Below are 16819 nucleotides of genomic sequence, written 5' to 3'. Positions count from 1 at the left end.
TCTGGCAACTAAGTTAAAACTAACTAAAAATTAAAAATACAAGGTGAATTGTAATATCATAATAATATGAGATTATCATAGTGTGAATTAACAAAAGTTTTCTTTGTTATGATGAATAAATGATCAATGATCAATAAATGCTGCATTTGCACCTTCACAAACACTTTCCCTTATGTTCTATGACTGAGGCTCAATTTAAGTATCCACTGTAAACACAAATACAGACTGACTGTGATTACAAACGTTCCCCTTATCATGAGTTATAAAGAAATAAAAACGCTGACAATGAAAACAACTTTGAAATAAAGTTGAGAGTAGGACAGTGGACTCTGTGGAGCCTGAGAGGCAAAGCTCAGGGCAATGAAAGGCCACAAATAAATGACTTCACTTATGAACGTTAATTGTTTTGAGCTCAGTGTAATAACTGGACACGGCCTAGATGAATATATCAACAATTTTCTTCCTCTCTGGAAGATGGCAGCTGGACAAGAAGATTTTGTTTCCCAAGACTTTTGTGAGTAAAATGAAACTGAAACTGTGACGCGATCAGGGTCATTCTCAGTAGGAAATATGGCTTTGCTGAAAATGTACACGTTTTTGTTTTCCTACAAGTCTGTCATAATGTGTGAGAAATAAAATGTAAGGATTCCCCAAAAATCTCCACCCCAAAATCCTGAAATGCACACACACACACGCACAGTCACTTTTGTTCATTTTAGCTCCAGGCAAAAGGTGTCTGCGTGCTGCCAACCACCGTTCTTACCTTGCTGCAACCACAACCGACTGCTGCTGTCCAACCAGTGTGAAGGCGTGAGGCACACCCCACTCATCCTCACTCTCTCTGATCTGGAAGAGGAACACGCAGACACAGAAAAAACATTAGAGAGGAGCAGAATCTGGGACAGCAGGGACCGAAATAGACAGAGAAGTAGAGACAGAGGGAGGGAGAAGGACATGAGTGGTTGTCCTGAAAGAGTGTGTGTGTGTGTGTGTGTGTGTGTGTCGGGTGCAGCCGATGAAGAGAGCTGCAGTTCAGCTGTTTCAAGCGGCTCATTTGCAGTAATGGGAAACTGGTGACAGCCGTTGGAAGCGCTCTGTGTTGAACTGAGAGACACGGCGCTTACTGTCATGCCATGGAGCGGCAGCTGCCCGTGCACTTTGAACTGATTGGTCGGCGTCATCCCTCGACTCGTGTACAAAATGACGTCGTTGAACTGTTTACAAGAGAGGCGGGGACAGAAACAATGGAAATTAACAGTCATTCAAACCAAATACAATTTACTCTTTTTTTGTTCGAATTACTAAACTAAACATGTATAATCCAAAACATAACTCTTAATAAAGTACAAACAACTTGTCATAACAACTGGAAAATTAGAAATCCCTAAAAATAGGGATTGCAGAGAGAAACGAACAGTCGATATAAATTATTCTACAGCTTAAGACTCCATTGTACAAACATACTTGCTCATTTTTGACGCCTTGTTTGTCAAAGCTATAATGGCAAGAAAACGAAAAACACATGCAAAACACTTGCATGCCTTAAGACTGTGAAGTTTCTGAGCAACATGTGGTATTTTTTATCTGCCAACACATTTGAGTAATGTATAGCTGGAAAGGATAAAAGTGGGATTATTTTTCCACTGAGATCACTCGGCTAAATAATTAGATCAGCAATATGACCTAAGCTCAGTGAGTGGGCGTTACCAGGAAAAACATTCGTTGCTGTAGGCCTTTTCCAGACAGTTTGCTGAGGCAGCCTAACCTGATGAACTCCTGAGAAAGAGAAAACAAAAAAAAAAACATGTATCTTTCATTGGACACAGAAAACTCAGAGTGTCTGGTGGTCACAAAGTAGATCTTCCGAAAATTAAAATCTTTGCCGGCCCCTGCTTTCAAGCTTTGAACTCACCCGACCAGGGACAACAAGATTGTCAACGCCGATCAAATCCTTCTTCAGCTCCAGGAGCTTCTGGAAGTTCTCCATCTTGATTAGGCTTCCCTGAAGCTGGTCGGCAACCTCAGACACATCTGCCAGGGCAGCTGCAGACCAACCATCGGTAAGAGATCATTGGAGACGGACTGTTACATTATTCTACAAAACCAGAAGACCTACATGTGCCTCTGTAAACACTGGCCTGGGTGTAGTACCTCTGCAGTCTCTGAAATCCACATGAGTACCCGGGTAGTGTTTGCACAGGCGCTCCAGGATCTGCTTGTAGTGGATGAGGCGGTGCAAAGGCCGCAGAATGAAGACATTCAGCGGGATGTAGCAGACCTTTTGCAGCTCAAAGTCCCTGCAGAGACCCTCCAGCCTGCGGGATGCTCTGCATGCCTTCTCCAGTTCCAACAGAACTTCAGACTGCTTATGCAGGTTTGCCGTCAGGGGCTATGGGCAAAGTTGGAATATGGCTCATGTAAACAAATGTTAATTCATTACTGTAATTAATGACATGTAAGAATTTGACATCAAGCAGTGCCTCACCTTCAAGCCTTGGAAGTTCTTCAACATGACATCTCCAATGCGCTGGTAATCTCCTTTTATGTGAGCATTGGAGCGTCCTTCCCTGAAACAGATAAACATCAGTGAGTTTGAAACATTATGAAGCCATTGCAGACACTTAATTCATTGATTAAACAACATAACAGCATCCAAAGCTCACTGAGTATTCAGATGATCTGCACTCCATGCAAGACAAAGCCCACTGAAGTTGGAAAGGGCTGTTTAAACTTTGAGAAAGACAACCACCAGCAGGTGGCTCTCTTGAGCGTGTCTTTCCCCTTATAGGATGCAGGACTCATGGGCTGCCATTACTGGTTTCATTCAGAATATTTATTAAGTCAAGTGTTGCTTTAGGGAAACATATTGAGTCAGTGAAACACTTCCTTTCTAATCTTTGACAGACAGCTTTCTAATCACAGTCACACAACAAGAAGAACTGTCTGTAATATCACTTTCAGCTTTAATTTAATGTTCTAACGATCACTATTAGCTAAAATAGGCTTTGAAATAAAAATATATATCTGCAGTTTATGGTTGTTAATTTTGACAGACATTATGCATCACTGTGTGCATGCCTATATGTGTGTGTGTGTGTGTGTGTGTTAGATAAAGCACAACATCATTAAGGAGATCAGAGAGCAGAAACCCACAGGCAAGTAAAGGCCGTCCGTGGTAATATAACTCATTAAAGGGGAGGGGGGGTTGTGCTAAATCGGACTAAAACCAAACCACCACATGCTCTCGACCCTGCAGGGACTTTTTGGAGCAAGTCTGGAAGTCTCACCACAGGGCCAGCCTCTGCTCCACCTCCCTGAGAAAACCTGTGTGGAACTTGTGGAGAGGCTCAAAGGTAGAGAAGATGGATTTCTTCAGAGAGTCTGGAGTCGCCTCATCTTGTCCTACAGCATTCTGGAAAGACTGAGAGCACAAACACATGCATGCATCAGAGATAAAACAATAAAGATGGGATTTTTGTATACAGGAAGACATTAAGACAAATTATCTGCTGTGAACAACAATGGAGTGCAATTGTTGGTCTCAAGCTTGTTTAGTGTTCAAGATCATAGAATTGGGATTGATCAGTGCTGTGTTATTGTCCCAGGATGCCTTCAAAAGACCTTCATCTGTGTTCCTGCTGTTCCACTTCAATCTTGTGACGTCTCTTAAATCCTTTCACTGAGGATAAATTGAAGAATCAATAGCCAATCATTCTCAACACTATTGTCCCATTTAGTCAGACTGAAGACAAACGTTGTGTGTGGCAGACAAAATAAGGAAACAGCTTTGTTCCACTGGTGTGATGGGAAAGGGAGGTGAGCTTTAGTAGAAAGTGAGAGTGTCTAAAAGGGCTTGAGAGGAAGCACCAGCTGTTGTTCAGATGACTTCAACCCCAACAGCAGCACCAACCAGTGTATGGAAAAGAGAGAGCACAAGCGCAGCTGAAAGAAGAACGAGGACATGAGCCAACCCAAATATTTATGAGTTGTGTGAAAGGCCTCTTTGGAAATCGCAAGACGAGAAAAGGGCTGCAGCCCTTGAAAGCGTCCGTGAAGAAGAGTGATGCATTTTCTCCACGTGAGTGTGCCTGAATCAGACAACAGCAGTGTTTCAGTAACAGCCTCGTGAGAACACCAGTTGTACAGCATGTTTAATGTCCTATTTTCTGCTCATTTGAGATATTATCAAATGAAATGTGTCCCTAAGCTCGTACCCAGCCAGCGAAATCCAAGGAAACAGAACGAAATCGGAAACATGCGGCTAAATCCATCCATCTCTTTAAACGCAAACACAGTTTAGTATTCACAGCCTTGAGCGCGACAGATAAATACATTTCCGAGTGCGAGTGAGGAGGGGGAGAATGAATAAAAAAATGGAATCTCATCTGCCAAAATATCCCTGTGTCACTGCCTGACTCGGTGTTTTGGCAGGCGTTCTGCAATGGAGCAGCTAACTGGAATAATCAATGTTTTCTCCCCGGAGGACAGTGCAGGAAAAAACAAACAGAGAAGCAGCATGCCGGCGAGCGGACAGCTTTTCTTACCACAGTCACCACCTCCAGGTCCTTCAGATATGTCCTCTCTGTGGTCAGCAGCTCCTTGGCGATGAAGTAGGCCCGGTCTGTTGGGAACCTCTGCAAAGACATCGAAACAGAGAGGAGACTGTGAGCAAGCAGCTATGAGCAAGTCCAACCAGCGTTTGTTGTCTTGTCAATTGTGTTGCCTTGCCTAACCTATTTCTCTGAGTAAATCTGCAGGAAAATACTCTTGCTTCAGTCCCTGTGGAGAGGTATTGAGGACAGGTAATCTAATCTAGGTCCAATGCTGTTTTTAGCATGAGACAATGGCTTTGAAGCACAAGTTTAGAAAATAATAATAATAATAATAAAAAAAAACCTAAAAAACAAACAACAAAGCAACTTATCGGAGTGATAAGTTGCCTCTCATTAAATCACAAACCTTCCTCCGAACCTCGTCTTCGTCGTCAGTGCGAACGCTGCAGGCGTCGTTGAGCAGCGGGCTGGTGAGGGGGGAAGGCTGTCGGCCGTCCGGACTGTGACTGCACAGCTCCAGTGATTTCTGACCGTTGACCATGCCATGGGAGTGACCAGAGGACGCAGACAGGTGAGGACTGTTGGACCCCACTCCTGCAGGGTTATTCAGCAACCGAAGTGAAGGGAGAAAATGAAAAAGTAAGTGACTCAAATAAACATAAAAACACAACAGGGAACCAGATATGGGCAGAAACTCTGCGTGTCTCGGTGCTTGCATTCCCCTATTCTAAGTCTCAGATGTGTTGACACAAAAAAGTAAATGATTCAATTTATCAATTAGTGAATAGACATAAAAAGTATTAATTTTGAAAAGCTTTGTTCTCTGATGTTCTCTGTTTTATATCATTGTAAACTGAATATCTGGGGGTTTTGGACAGACAAACATTTGAAGATGTCACCTTGGACTTCTTTCACTATTTCACGACATTTCATAGATGCAATGTTTTACGGAGAAAATCATTACTTCCAGCTCAACATTTACTAATGCACTTTGACTTGAAAGAAAATTTCCAGGATTAACTTCATAATCCAGTATGGCAAACATCACCCATGGTCCAGGTTATAATAAACTATCTTAAGTATTTGCATGTTCAGTTTAACCCAGGACCAGAAACTTCTTACGCCATGCAGGGAAACACAAAGCTGCTCTAGCTGGGGGCAGAAAGTGTGATATCAGTCATGACTCACGCTACAGTTCAGACGCATTTCTTTGTGTGTCTTTGTGCCACGTCAATCAATATGCAAGCTGAGACACATGCCGCAGGACGATCAACAGGAACAGCTTACTCAGTGTCATCTGTATTGATGAAGTTCACTGAGCTTACTTAATATGTTTTAGCTGCAACTTGCCCACCTCTGTCTGTTGTCCTCTGGTGTGTTGACAGAAGCACAACAGCGATTAGACTCACACAAACCAGTGCAACTTGTTGACAACTCTGGGAAGGATTTACTGTAAACTCTACAGAGGGAAAGAGCGGAAACCACAGCGTACATTGACAAGATCACTGCTAATGAGGGCAAAAAGAAACTACAGACTTTCACCAACTAACACCACCAAACTACAAGGGGAGCGAAGGGGAAAGATCTATTATCTACGAGGACACACCAATGTTTGTGTTCTCGAAAAAAAAGATTCAGAAAATCTCACTTCATAAAGGTGATCTTTATTGACTCTAGAACAAAAGGTATACACTGTTAAGTGAATATAAACCTTGAGAAAAGCAGCGTTAACAGGTCAAAGCCAGGTGAGTGTCTAGAAGGACAGCGTGAGTGAGTGAATGAGAGAAACTGAAGGGAAAGTGGCATAAAAGAGGTGTGAATTCATGCAGTCCTCTAGACCTGTCCTTGTATTTAATACAAAACAGATCTTTATGAATGTGGCGTATGAACAGATTTGTTGTTGCTTTACTGGAACAGTCAGTTGGTAATGAACATGTGCATTATTCCGTCCACGAATATGAATTAATTATACAGTTTACCTGTAAAGGTGACACAGTTGAAACACTGTACATTAAAAAGATTTTAAAATTCAATCTTTTATCATACTGCATGATTTTCTAGTATTAAAATCTGCTCTAACATCACATTCTTCAATTATACTAAACTATAAAACTACAGTTAAGTGACTGTGACTGTGTATTACAATACATACAACACATGCAAAGATCAGCCAGGGCAGAACGGCGGGATGTGGAGCATACCTCAGCCCTCGTTTGGAAACACTCTGAAGGACACCAGTGCTTAAAATACACACAAGTCTCACCCGCAGACCTGAGAGTTTGAGCCAAACCAACACATTCAGATGGTTTGGAACTAAATGAGAGACATAACCGTCTCCAGTCTTTGTTTGGCAGCGTCTTGTCAGGTATACGGGGGAGGTTTGTGCACCTCTGATGGGCCCCTCACACTGCAGTGATCCAGTAACTCACTCAATTGAACACATATTAGAATTGATAATGCTGTGCTAATGTATGTCATGCAGCTTTGAAAGTTTTACTGTTGATAATGCTAATAGTCAGGACAGCAGGTACAGGGTAACTAAAAATCTGCCATCTGTTTTCAGTTTATTGTTAATTTTACGTGGACATGACAGCGTTTTGAGATCTTTTCTTCGATGGACAGACGATAGTGGAGAGAAAACAGGGAAACAAAGGGAGAAAGAGAGGAGTATGACACGTAACAAGAGTCTGGGGAGTCTGGTTTGTGCTACAGCACGGGTCTTAACCTTTTAGACTTCTGCCTATTGGGGTCATAATGTTGTCATGTCCACATTGAATAGAAAAACTACGAATGAGCCATATCAAATGAGTTAAGTAATTAGTAAGTAATTTAAAAGGCCAATAAAGAACAGACACCCATCTAGATGCACACAAAAATCAAAGATAAATCTCACTATGGATATGCCGCTCGCCATCAAAGCTAGAAACGTCTGGGAGTGCCGCAAAAGCAGTCGACACTGATGGATGAGCTAAGAGACTTTTTGCGTTTTGAGGTGTTGCCCTTAAACTGCCTTTCACACGTACAGTACACACATGGTTACTAAAAACTGCTTCTATTTTCCTGCAAATTCCCAAGCTTCTGTCATCCTTAACCTGATGTTCTTTCTGCTCTGGAATAACGACCTGAAAGCTGGATCGCTGCAGAGGAGGGAACCCAGATACTGGTTAATCTCGCCTCTTTCCACCACACAGACTGTAGTGAGTGACAGAACAGGCTTACATGCAGTTACAGCTGGGGGGAAAAAAAACACAGAAAAGATATGACAGTTTCATGCTGACAGACAAGTGCTTACACAGTGGACAAAGAAAAAGAAAGAACAAAAATGTAATATAAGGATCATCGCTTTCTCAAACAACACAAACAAACAGGAAGTGCAAACTGAAAAATAAAAGTGCAGAGCTGCTTTTCTTTTCTTTCTTTTTAAAGATCAAGAACTTCGCAATCTTTGAAATGGATTTTGTGGTCACCAAAGATGCTGGAGGAAGTAGCTCGATACTAAACTTCTGCCAGAGATCCTTGAGCATGAGTCAAGCGCAGAGGGGGACGTCAACAGTGATCACAAGAGCCATACACTGTTGTGGAGTGGCTCAACTACCACTGCAGCAGACATGCACCTTCACCTCAGCCAAACCAAGTCGCTGCTGTGACTTTCTAACACTATTTGACAGCACTCTCAAAGTACTGTGAGGTTATATCTACTCCAGTTGTTATATCCCTCGACGATTACTAATTGATTAAAACTGATTAAAGCATGACAGATAAACGGAAGAGAAGACTATACTGTAAACATAAACAATACTGAAAACCAATCAGGGGTTAAACTATGTATTTGCAGCATATTAATTAGTTTCCGTTCTGGTAGGAAATATGTCAGACAAACTCCCGCAACAATCACAAGCCAGATGCAGCATCCAGAGCGTCAGTAAATCAAACGAGACGGCGGAATTATTCCCAATAAACGCCTACAATATCAACAATCACTGTCACAATTATACATCCACAGGTCTTTTAGGACTCCACAATTTACGTGCAACGAGCATAAGGTGTGCAATACAGAAACCTGTACAACATTTTACCAACTTCATAAATCTAAACAGAAAAGTCTATGGACATTAATGAAGGGTTAAGTGTATTTCTGTATTCAAGGAGGTCATAAGGCATCTGTGACATAAAAACTGAGCCAAACATCCACACTGTTGATTACAAAGAATGTGAGAAAAAGTGCAATAAATTCTCCTCTGATCATCCTCAAGTTTAAAACTGACATGAACAGACTCATTAATCTCCCGCAGTCTCCTCAGTTTTTTATAATTAGCAACCATTCACTGTTCGATGCTAACATGGCACTTGTGTATTTCTGCAGGGACGTGTTAACACAACAAAAGAAGTAGGAGGCCAAAAGATGAAACCTCCTCCATGTAACAAACAAGAAAACCCAGAACAGATTCCTTCCTTTCGTGAAATCTGGCAAAGAGGAACACCTTCCGATAAAAGAGGGACTGATGCTGGGCTCAAAAAGTGCTTCTAGCAGGTAGTGTGTTTCTCAAAAAGAATACTGTGAACAAGGGGTGTGGAGATTAAAGTCCTCCTCTGACAGAGAAATAATCTCCCGCATAGCACTGCTTTTCTTCCAACTACTAGACCCAAACTAAACCCTTTAAACTCGCCTGATAGAAGCTCTCTGTGCACTAACAGCTGAAAATCTGTCCCCCCTCCTCATCACTGAAGGCATGGCATCCGTCCTCATCTGCCTCCTCATCAAGCTGGAGGCTGCCAAAGGAAAACTTGTTCCTGGGTATGGACGAAATGGAGTTGGCCTCCACTGGACTACTAAATGTCACTGGGCTGCTGCAGTTGCCCCTGTTAGTCTCCACCTCAGATTCACTGGACTCTGAACCACTGGTGGTGGAGCAGTCATGCATTTGAACGGCTCCCACATGCTTGACACCAGCCTGCCCTGGACGTTTACGTCCCAAACCGGCCCTGGGTCTGCCCGGTGCTGAGAGGCCATTGGCCACCATGCGCCGCTCAAGAGCAGCCATACGTTCAGCCCGAGACAGGACAGGATGTGATTCTTGCCCTGATGAGGATGTTCCCTGGTTTGGGTCTGTGTCAGCATGGTGTCGCACTTTGGGGGGTTTATGTGGGTGAGGAGAGCGGCTTGGGATGGAAGAGTATCTGCCCTCATCGAAGTGAGAGAGGGCAGAGCTGTAGCCGTTCTGCTCAGCATAACCAAGGGAGCTCGACTGACGGAAGCCGTCCATGGCAGGACCATAGACGGCACTCTTTGAACCCATATGTGGGGCTGCGAGAGGGCTGCTGCTGTGCCTCTCTTTATTATGGTCACTGACGTCCACCATAGTGCTATGGACAGGACTTTGTACAAAATTTTGGTATGACCGTTTGGAAGACTCGTACAACTCATGGCTCATGGTGAATGACTGCTTAGAGGAGGACCGCATCCTACCCAGAAGGTGCTCCTGCTCGGTCTGCAGAGCCGCGTTTACGCTCCCAGAGCCAGACCCGCGACGGAGCAGGTCTTGATCCCTATAGCTGTGATTCAATCTTCTAGCCTGATCTCTGCCTATGCTACATTCACTGTCTACATTATTGCAGTCAACATAGGGGATGGAAGAGCTGCTGCCTTTAGCAGCAAGAGATGCTGGACCTGTACTCAGATGTTCTGGGTGGGTCTGTCTTGTTGAGCCTCTTGTCTCCTCAATCCTGGACACAGACCCTGTTCTGTCATTGTGGCCGTTTCTCTCGTGAGACGGGCTCGCCCTTGTTGTCCTCGCGGATGAGGGGTCTTCTGCACTCACCAACACCGACTCCTTCCAATGGCGCCGGGGAGGAGACTCAACTCCGGGTGCACCACTCTGCCACAAAGACACAGAGGCAGGAAATTAAAGCATTTCAAGACCACCTTTTAATCGTGACTATGTTTAATTCGATTATTAGGACAAGCTACAGGCTGGTGTTCCAAATTCTGTTTGGCTTAAAGGTAGCGTGTGAGATTTTATACAGAGGATGAAGTGATTACACAAAATATAACGAGAAATTACCAAAAAGTCATGTTAACATGATTTACATTATTAAAAACTCAACATTTGATGTAAAGCAGCTACTTGTTTCCAAGAAAACGACTTCTTAATACTAAGGCTATCTTTGTGCAAAGAGAATCACTACATAGTGTTTAATATATAACTTATAATATATAAGTGTCCATAATGAGGTTGTGTGGCTAAATGTCTACAATAGATGAGACACTCACTTCTACTGGCACTTCATGGTGACGTGGAGAAGGCAATGGCGACAGGCGGCTGTTGTGTTGGACCCGACTGTGTTTCCTGGCAGACAGGATGTTGAAGGTCAGTGTTACAGACTCCATGCACCCTCGCTTAGACCAAATGTGTCAATCGTGTCTGCGGCCTTTACCTTTCAAATGGGATCTTTTTAAACTCAGTCTCTCTTACATAATCAATCACCTGCTTTTGTGTGCGGCCGCTGCAGAGAGAAGCACAGGAGAAATAATAATGAGCTGTTCTGAGAGAGCTGGAGTAGACTGTTAGATGATGGGGAGACGCTGCCGTGTGACTGCAGTGCTGATAGACAGAGAGCAGCTTTACAATGCAAACTCTCTACCTGAATCTGAAGGAGGAGCCTCGTGTGAAGAGCACAGGCTTGGGCTTGGGTTTGGGCTCCTCAAAGAGGCGGAAGAAGGCGTGGTATTCGACACAGATCTTCCAGAAGACTTTACAGCAGTCTCTGCTGGCCATCAGAAACTCCAGAGTGTCCTGATATGAACTCTGGGGGACACAAAAAAAACCTCATAAATTCCAGCAACAAGCACTGATGGGTTTTGTATTTTACGGTGCGATTCAGAGACGTAGCTCACATTTAGATCTGGCCTCAGCTTGATGAGGAAGCGTTTCCTCTTGAAGCTCAGTTTACGCACTTTAGACCAGTTGAAGGAGTTAATCTTTGTGTGTCCCTGCAGTGATGACAAATGACACTTTCATACCTCATTTCAGAAATATTAAGTAAGTCAAAAGAAGTGAACTAAAACGAATCAACACAAAACTGAATCCTATCACATCTGTGCCACTTCAAGTGTTGACCTACAAACTAGTGTGACTGACCTGAAAGACCAGGACACCGGTGTGCGCCACAGCCAGGCTTAGCCTCGTGCCCTCGCGATCCTTGGCAGGGTGGAGGCGAATCCCGTACATCTCCAACCTGCGTGCCACTTCTAGTAACTGATAGTCCGATTCTGCTGGTGTTTGACCTCTAGCAACACAAAAGATGACAATAAAAAGATAAAGAATAAGGCTACCGAGATTCAATATTTTCTTTATTATTACCATTTCTTCAATTTTCCAAAGCCTGATATAAATTATCACAAAAATCTATTGAAAAAATACAAATAAACCACATGTCTGTAAAAGCTACCTTGAGCACCAAATGTGTATTAGTCCACAAATGAAAATAGTCTTCAACAAATGCACTATTTAACAGTGTTTGACTCACATTTTCTTAAGCGAATGGTTTATGGTTTAAGTCTTAAACCATAGTGTCCAGTTGTTTTTTTACAAAACAAAAACTATATATTTTTCAAGGGTATTAGAAATGTACGTCTTCTAATAACTTTAGTTGGGGCTGACAGACAGGATGTACTGACAGACTAACATTGTGGACATTAGGAACATTAAAACTACAAGCTGCTATTTGAGTTTCTTTTGAAAAAGAGATGAGAGTAGGGAGTGTGAATATAAGAGACAGCAAAATTAAAAACGCTAATCCTCCTTCCAGGTTTTAACACTTTGACTTGACACGTGCAAACTGTTGCATTCATTATCCTTTCAGCAAAATTTTTGGGACAAATACATTAAATCCTGGCTTATCATCCAGCTGTGCGTCTCACTAATTGAGGTTAAAGACCAAGTCCGAGAGGATCTGGGTTTCTAATGTTTATCTGAGTTTTTGGAGCAGTGGTGGAAGACTGGGGAGGGGTTGCAAACACTAACTAACTTTCCTAATTCTTATCAGTGGATAAGCCTTCCTGTTTCCTGTGTGTGGTACTTAATAAGAGATTTAACTGAGCATGGCACCCAGCCCGATGAACTGCAGTTACAGTTATCAACTGAGAAACTTTTGGGGGGCAAAAAGTGCAGTCAAATCTAATGGAGCTCCTTTCATGTGGCAGCCTTCCCACTGTGTGTCATCTCCAGCACGGCCGACTATAACGCGGAGAAGAGACGAGCGTTGGCAAAGCTCACATTCAAATGTGTGCATTTTAAAGGGGGAAGACAGGAGGAGATCTGGAAAGTTTCCAGTAATATACTCCCACTAGAAACTAGGGCCTGACACAAGAAGAAGCAGTGGGGGAAAAAGAGCCAAGTTCAATAACCAGCTTCACTTCAAACACTTCAAACTCCCACATAAGACATGAGAGAACAGTCTCTGAAAACCTGGGTTTTTAACCTACTGACCCAGCTCACAACAGCTGTGTGAGTCATTTGGTGGGCTGCAGGAAGATTTCAGTGCACTGCTTCGGTTGCTCGAGTTGTGGACAGACTCATTTCCACTTCTGGCCAGAAGCTGTAAAGTAACTTACAAAGACTAGCTTTTCTAAGTTGATGTGTGAATGCAGTCCTGAGAAAGAACCCATTCATTCGATGGCGGCTGAATTCCTGAATGTGTCACCTGTATAATAAAAACTGCCCTTGAGACATGCACGAGCAATAAAACAACAATTCCTGTTCATAGGTGAAGAGAATAGCTGTTATTCAGCCATGGCTTCAGTGCCCTCAAAAGAAACTCTTACTGGATCAAAGGAAACGCGCTAATTTGAGACTGTGCACAGCACACAGTTCACAAGCACCAGAAACTCACGTGTTCTTTGAGTGAAACTCCATAATCTTGTCAATCAGGGGCATTTGATCTGGGATGTAGTTGTTGTTGAGGAGGTGTGACCGGCACTGACTCTCCTCAAAATCCCCAATCTCAGCTGAAAAGGAAAGGTTCATGTTATTGTAGAAGTTCTTGCTACAAAATAAAAGCAGTTGACCTATTTAAGGTAAAAACAACATTAAATGTCTTATCAAGTCTCCAGAACATATTTTCCAAGTGTCTGAACTGTACTTTCTTTCAAAAGATAATTCCTTGTCTAATATTCTTGTGATAATAAAATACACTTTTCTGCATGTCCTGACTTAACTGATCTCAGTCATCAGGCGTGCTGCCTTTGATCACTTCTGGGTGACGGTGGCTCAGAAATGTCAGGTTATAAATATGCTCAGTATTTGCAGGCACGGCACCGTGATGTGTGTGTTTGCTGTGAAGCAGCCCTGCAAGATTGTGTTCAAGCATCTGACTGAAAGGTATCCATGGCAACACACAGATAATCAATTTGCAATGGTGTGCAGTGTGCCGTATGAGAATGTTTGATGATAAGCTCTGCGTGGAAAAAAAAAAAAGCATGTGTCTTCAAAGACAGTTATCTGATCAGTTGACTCTTTGGTCTCTTCAGCTAAATGAGGAAACAGCCATGAGGAACTTACACTGGATAATATGGGAGACCATCAGTGCAGCACTGGTGTCATTGCAGGTCAGACGTCCACAGGAAACATCCTGTTTGATCTGGAGGGCAAACAGGTACCTGGATGCAAACACAAACAGCTTTCACAGATTCAGAAGAAGACATGTGGTTTCCAGGGCTGGAGCAGGATCAAATGAAATCCCCATGACTTCTATGGAGTTGCAGTAATGAAATTTTGGCTCAAATTCAATGCATACCCACTCTTTTAATTTTACACAAGGCTTGCAAGAAAAGTTGGCCCAGGTGCCACACTGTGGATTCAATAATTAATACGTTGACTGAAGTCATTTATTCAAGATTTACTGACTGAACACAAAAACGCATACCTACTCTGTGTATGTTTACATGTGTATATATGTGTGAGTGTGTACACAGTAAGGACTCCACCTGTGAGGATGACTGCATACTTGCAACAAGATTTTGCAATAAAGTACTATTTACACACTGATTGATCCTGGACTTATTTTTACTTGAAATTGTTCAGTCCACAAGACCTCTTAAAAAAAGTGAAAAATGTCGTGCTTCGTCCCACTGTCACAAAACCAAATAACTTTACACACTGCATATACTTTACATTCATTACTTTTATCAGAGAAGCTGAAACCAGAGCTCGATTGGAGTTTTTGATTGATAATTGACTCAAATGATTAATAAATCCTGTTTCAGCTACACTTGCAGTCACAGGTTTGTTTGTTTGCATGTTTTGCATATCTATTTAACATCTTTTAATTTAATATTTGCATATATATGCACATATATTGCAAAAAGACAAATGCGTAATAATTATTAAAATATTTGAAAATATTTCTTCAATATTATTCTCCTTATTGCACTGCATGACTGCTGTGTACATAAACATAAACATAAGCAAGAACTATATAAAAAAACATCTAAAATATGTTTTTTAATATGCAAAGTCTCGCAAAGCACACACACACACACACACACATAAAGGCATGTCAGAGAAACATTACTGTGTGTAGGCCTATTACTTCTCCACTCTGACAGTGAAAACATGCAAGTCATGAGCCTGCACCAAGACAAGGAAACAGAAACTCATTAGCTCCACTCTAATCTCTGGAGGGCTAAATCACAAACATGGCAGCCATGACATGTGAATTGTATAGCTGAGGAGGGAATAAATCTTTTGGGAACCGAAGAACACTTATGTTCCATTTATGCTCCTACAATCGCTTTCGGTCACAGCTGGAGTCATTTTCCTGTACACTGACATGTCATATATGAATGCACATTTCAATGCCAGCTAGAAGACACATATGATGTAGAGAAAAATGAGAGTTTAATCATCTGGAAAGGAGCTCACCTAGTCAGCTCCTCCATTAGCTGGGCATGGTCTGGAGGGAAGAACTTCACAGCAAACCTCAGGACTGTGTGCTTCGGCCCTGTGTGGGAGAGATGAGTTTTAAAAACAACAGAGAATATGCTCAGTTTATTAAGCACAGCAACATAAAATTAATACAGTCTAATGCACCGGTTCTTAAATTTTATCACGTCAAGGACCTCTAAACTGATGCACATTAGACCAAATTAGACCATGCACCCCCGTACGACAAGAACCTGAGAGGTTTTATTACAGTTTATTATTAAAGTGTATGAAAAGCATGACCAAAGTAGTCACGGTCTGATGCAACAAATCAATACTGAGAGGTGTTACTGTCATTTACTCGACATTTACTCTTTCCTCTTTAATATAAATGAGTTAGGCTTGGTAAAAGACACACTTTTCAGTATGATACAACACACACTACATCCCCCAAAATTACCATAGAGCTGAATCAACACCAAACAAAAAGTTTACATTACAACCTTTATGAAGGCAGGATTTATTCCAGATAGTTGTATTAAACTGCATTAGTTTTAACTATGTGTACCCAACAAACTGGCAAATGAAGGTACAACTACTGGACTTTGATTGCATAAAATACAAAGCATATTATTTAGTACAGTTCCTCTTAACTGGTGTGACAGCTGTTTTTTTTCCTGATGTCACAGTAACTCATTTAAAGAAAAAGATGCCTTGAAAAAAATAATTACATTAAGAAACACTTACGTCTGAGCTGCTTGATAATGGGCTTGATATGGTCTAACCAAACCTGTGGGGAAAAAGATACAAAACATCCAAGCAGTTGGTCTTAAGCACAACTAATTCTGAGATGTATAAGAAGAAGCTACATTTGACTTTTTCTTCATTTTCATCCTCACTCACCATCATCTTTTGATGGTTCTGAAACTCCAAGCCAAAGTAGTCCCCTTCGATGAGGTTCATGTGGGAGCACACCAGGTCAAACAGCACCTTGCCCGAGGCTTTTTGCTGTGAACGAGGGGTAGGGATGTGGTTAAACTGACACTTGTCTGGGGTTCTATGGCACTATGTACAATTTCTATTTCTGAATTTTTGTTCTTAGCAATTCTATCCAAGTGACATTTCACATTTTATTTAAACTGAAAGGCACCCAGCCTTCAGGAAACTGCAATCATAACACTTTGAAACAGAAGAGAAGTGACAAACAAAAGAGCCCGGGTTTGTAGACCTGTCAAACCCCGTGGTAGCTCATGTCACCTAAACAGATCACAACTTTGTGAAATTCCTCTGCAATCTTCCATCCTTCCATCCTGGCTTTCAACAGCTCAGTTGGCGAGGAGGAAA

The 16819-nt window shown here is 42.2% G+C and overlaps 1 protein-coding gene across 3 annotated transcripts in view; it reads right to left on the bottom strand.

Annotated features, from left to right (window-relative positions):
* Positions 1–16819, bottom strand: part of LOC124066744 (FERM, ARHGEF and pleckstrin domain-containing protein 1) — a 49125-nt gene that overhangs the window by 5693 nt on the left and 26613 nt on the right. For 2 of the 3 annotated variants that reach the window (XM_046403484.1, XM_046403486.1), the window contains 20 exons: positions 16379–16483; positions 16223–16265; positions 15476–15554; positions 14114–14211; positions 13446–13560; positions 11693–11840; positions 11449–11544; positions 11196–11359; positions 10989–11057; positions 10825–10900; positions 10222–10429; positions 4960–5147; positions 4545–4634; positions 3288–3421; positions 2486–2567; positions 2152–2389; positions 1913–2043; positions 1708–1776; positions 1125–1214; positions 764–846 (listed from right to left, as the gene is read on the bottom strand). In XM_046403484.1, coding sequence (XP_046259440.1) covers positions 764–846; positions 1125–1214; positions 1708–1776; positions 1913–2043; positions 2152–2389; positions 2486–2567; positions 3288–3421; positions 4545–4634; positions 4960–5147; positions 10222–10429; positions 10825–10900; positions 10989–11057; positions 11196–11359; positions 11449–11544; positions 11693–11840; positions 13446–13560; positions 14114–14211; positions 15476–15554; positions 16223–16265; positions 16379–16483 — 2306 coding nt within the window. The remainder of the gene's footprint in view (positions 1–763; positions 847–1124; positions 1215–1707; positions 1777–1912; positions 2044–2151; positions 2390–2485; positions 2568–3287; positions 3422–4544; positions 4635–4959; positions 5148–10221; positions 10430–10824; positions 10901–10988; positions 11058–11195; positions 11360–11448; positions 11545–11692; positions 11841–13445; positions 13561–14113; positions 14212–15475; positions 15555–16222; positions 16266–16378; positions 16484–16819) is intronic. The other variant, XM_046403485.1, reaches the window with a different exon arrangement.

This window comes from Scatophagus argus, chromosome 11 (assembly GCF_020382885.2).
Source record: "Scatophagus argus isolate fScaArg1 chromosome 11, fScaArg1.pri, whole genome shotgun sequence".
Lineage (NCBI taxonomy): Eukaryota > Metazoa > Chordata > Actinopteri > Scatophagidae > Scatophagus > Scatophagus argus.
The sequence above is the reverse complement of the archived record's forward strand: the minus strand, read 5'-3'. Positions and strand labels throughout refer to the sequence as shown.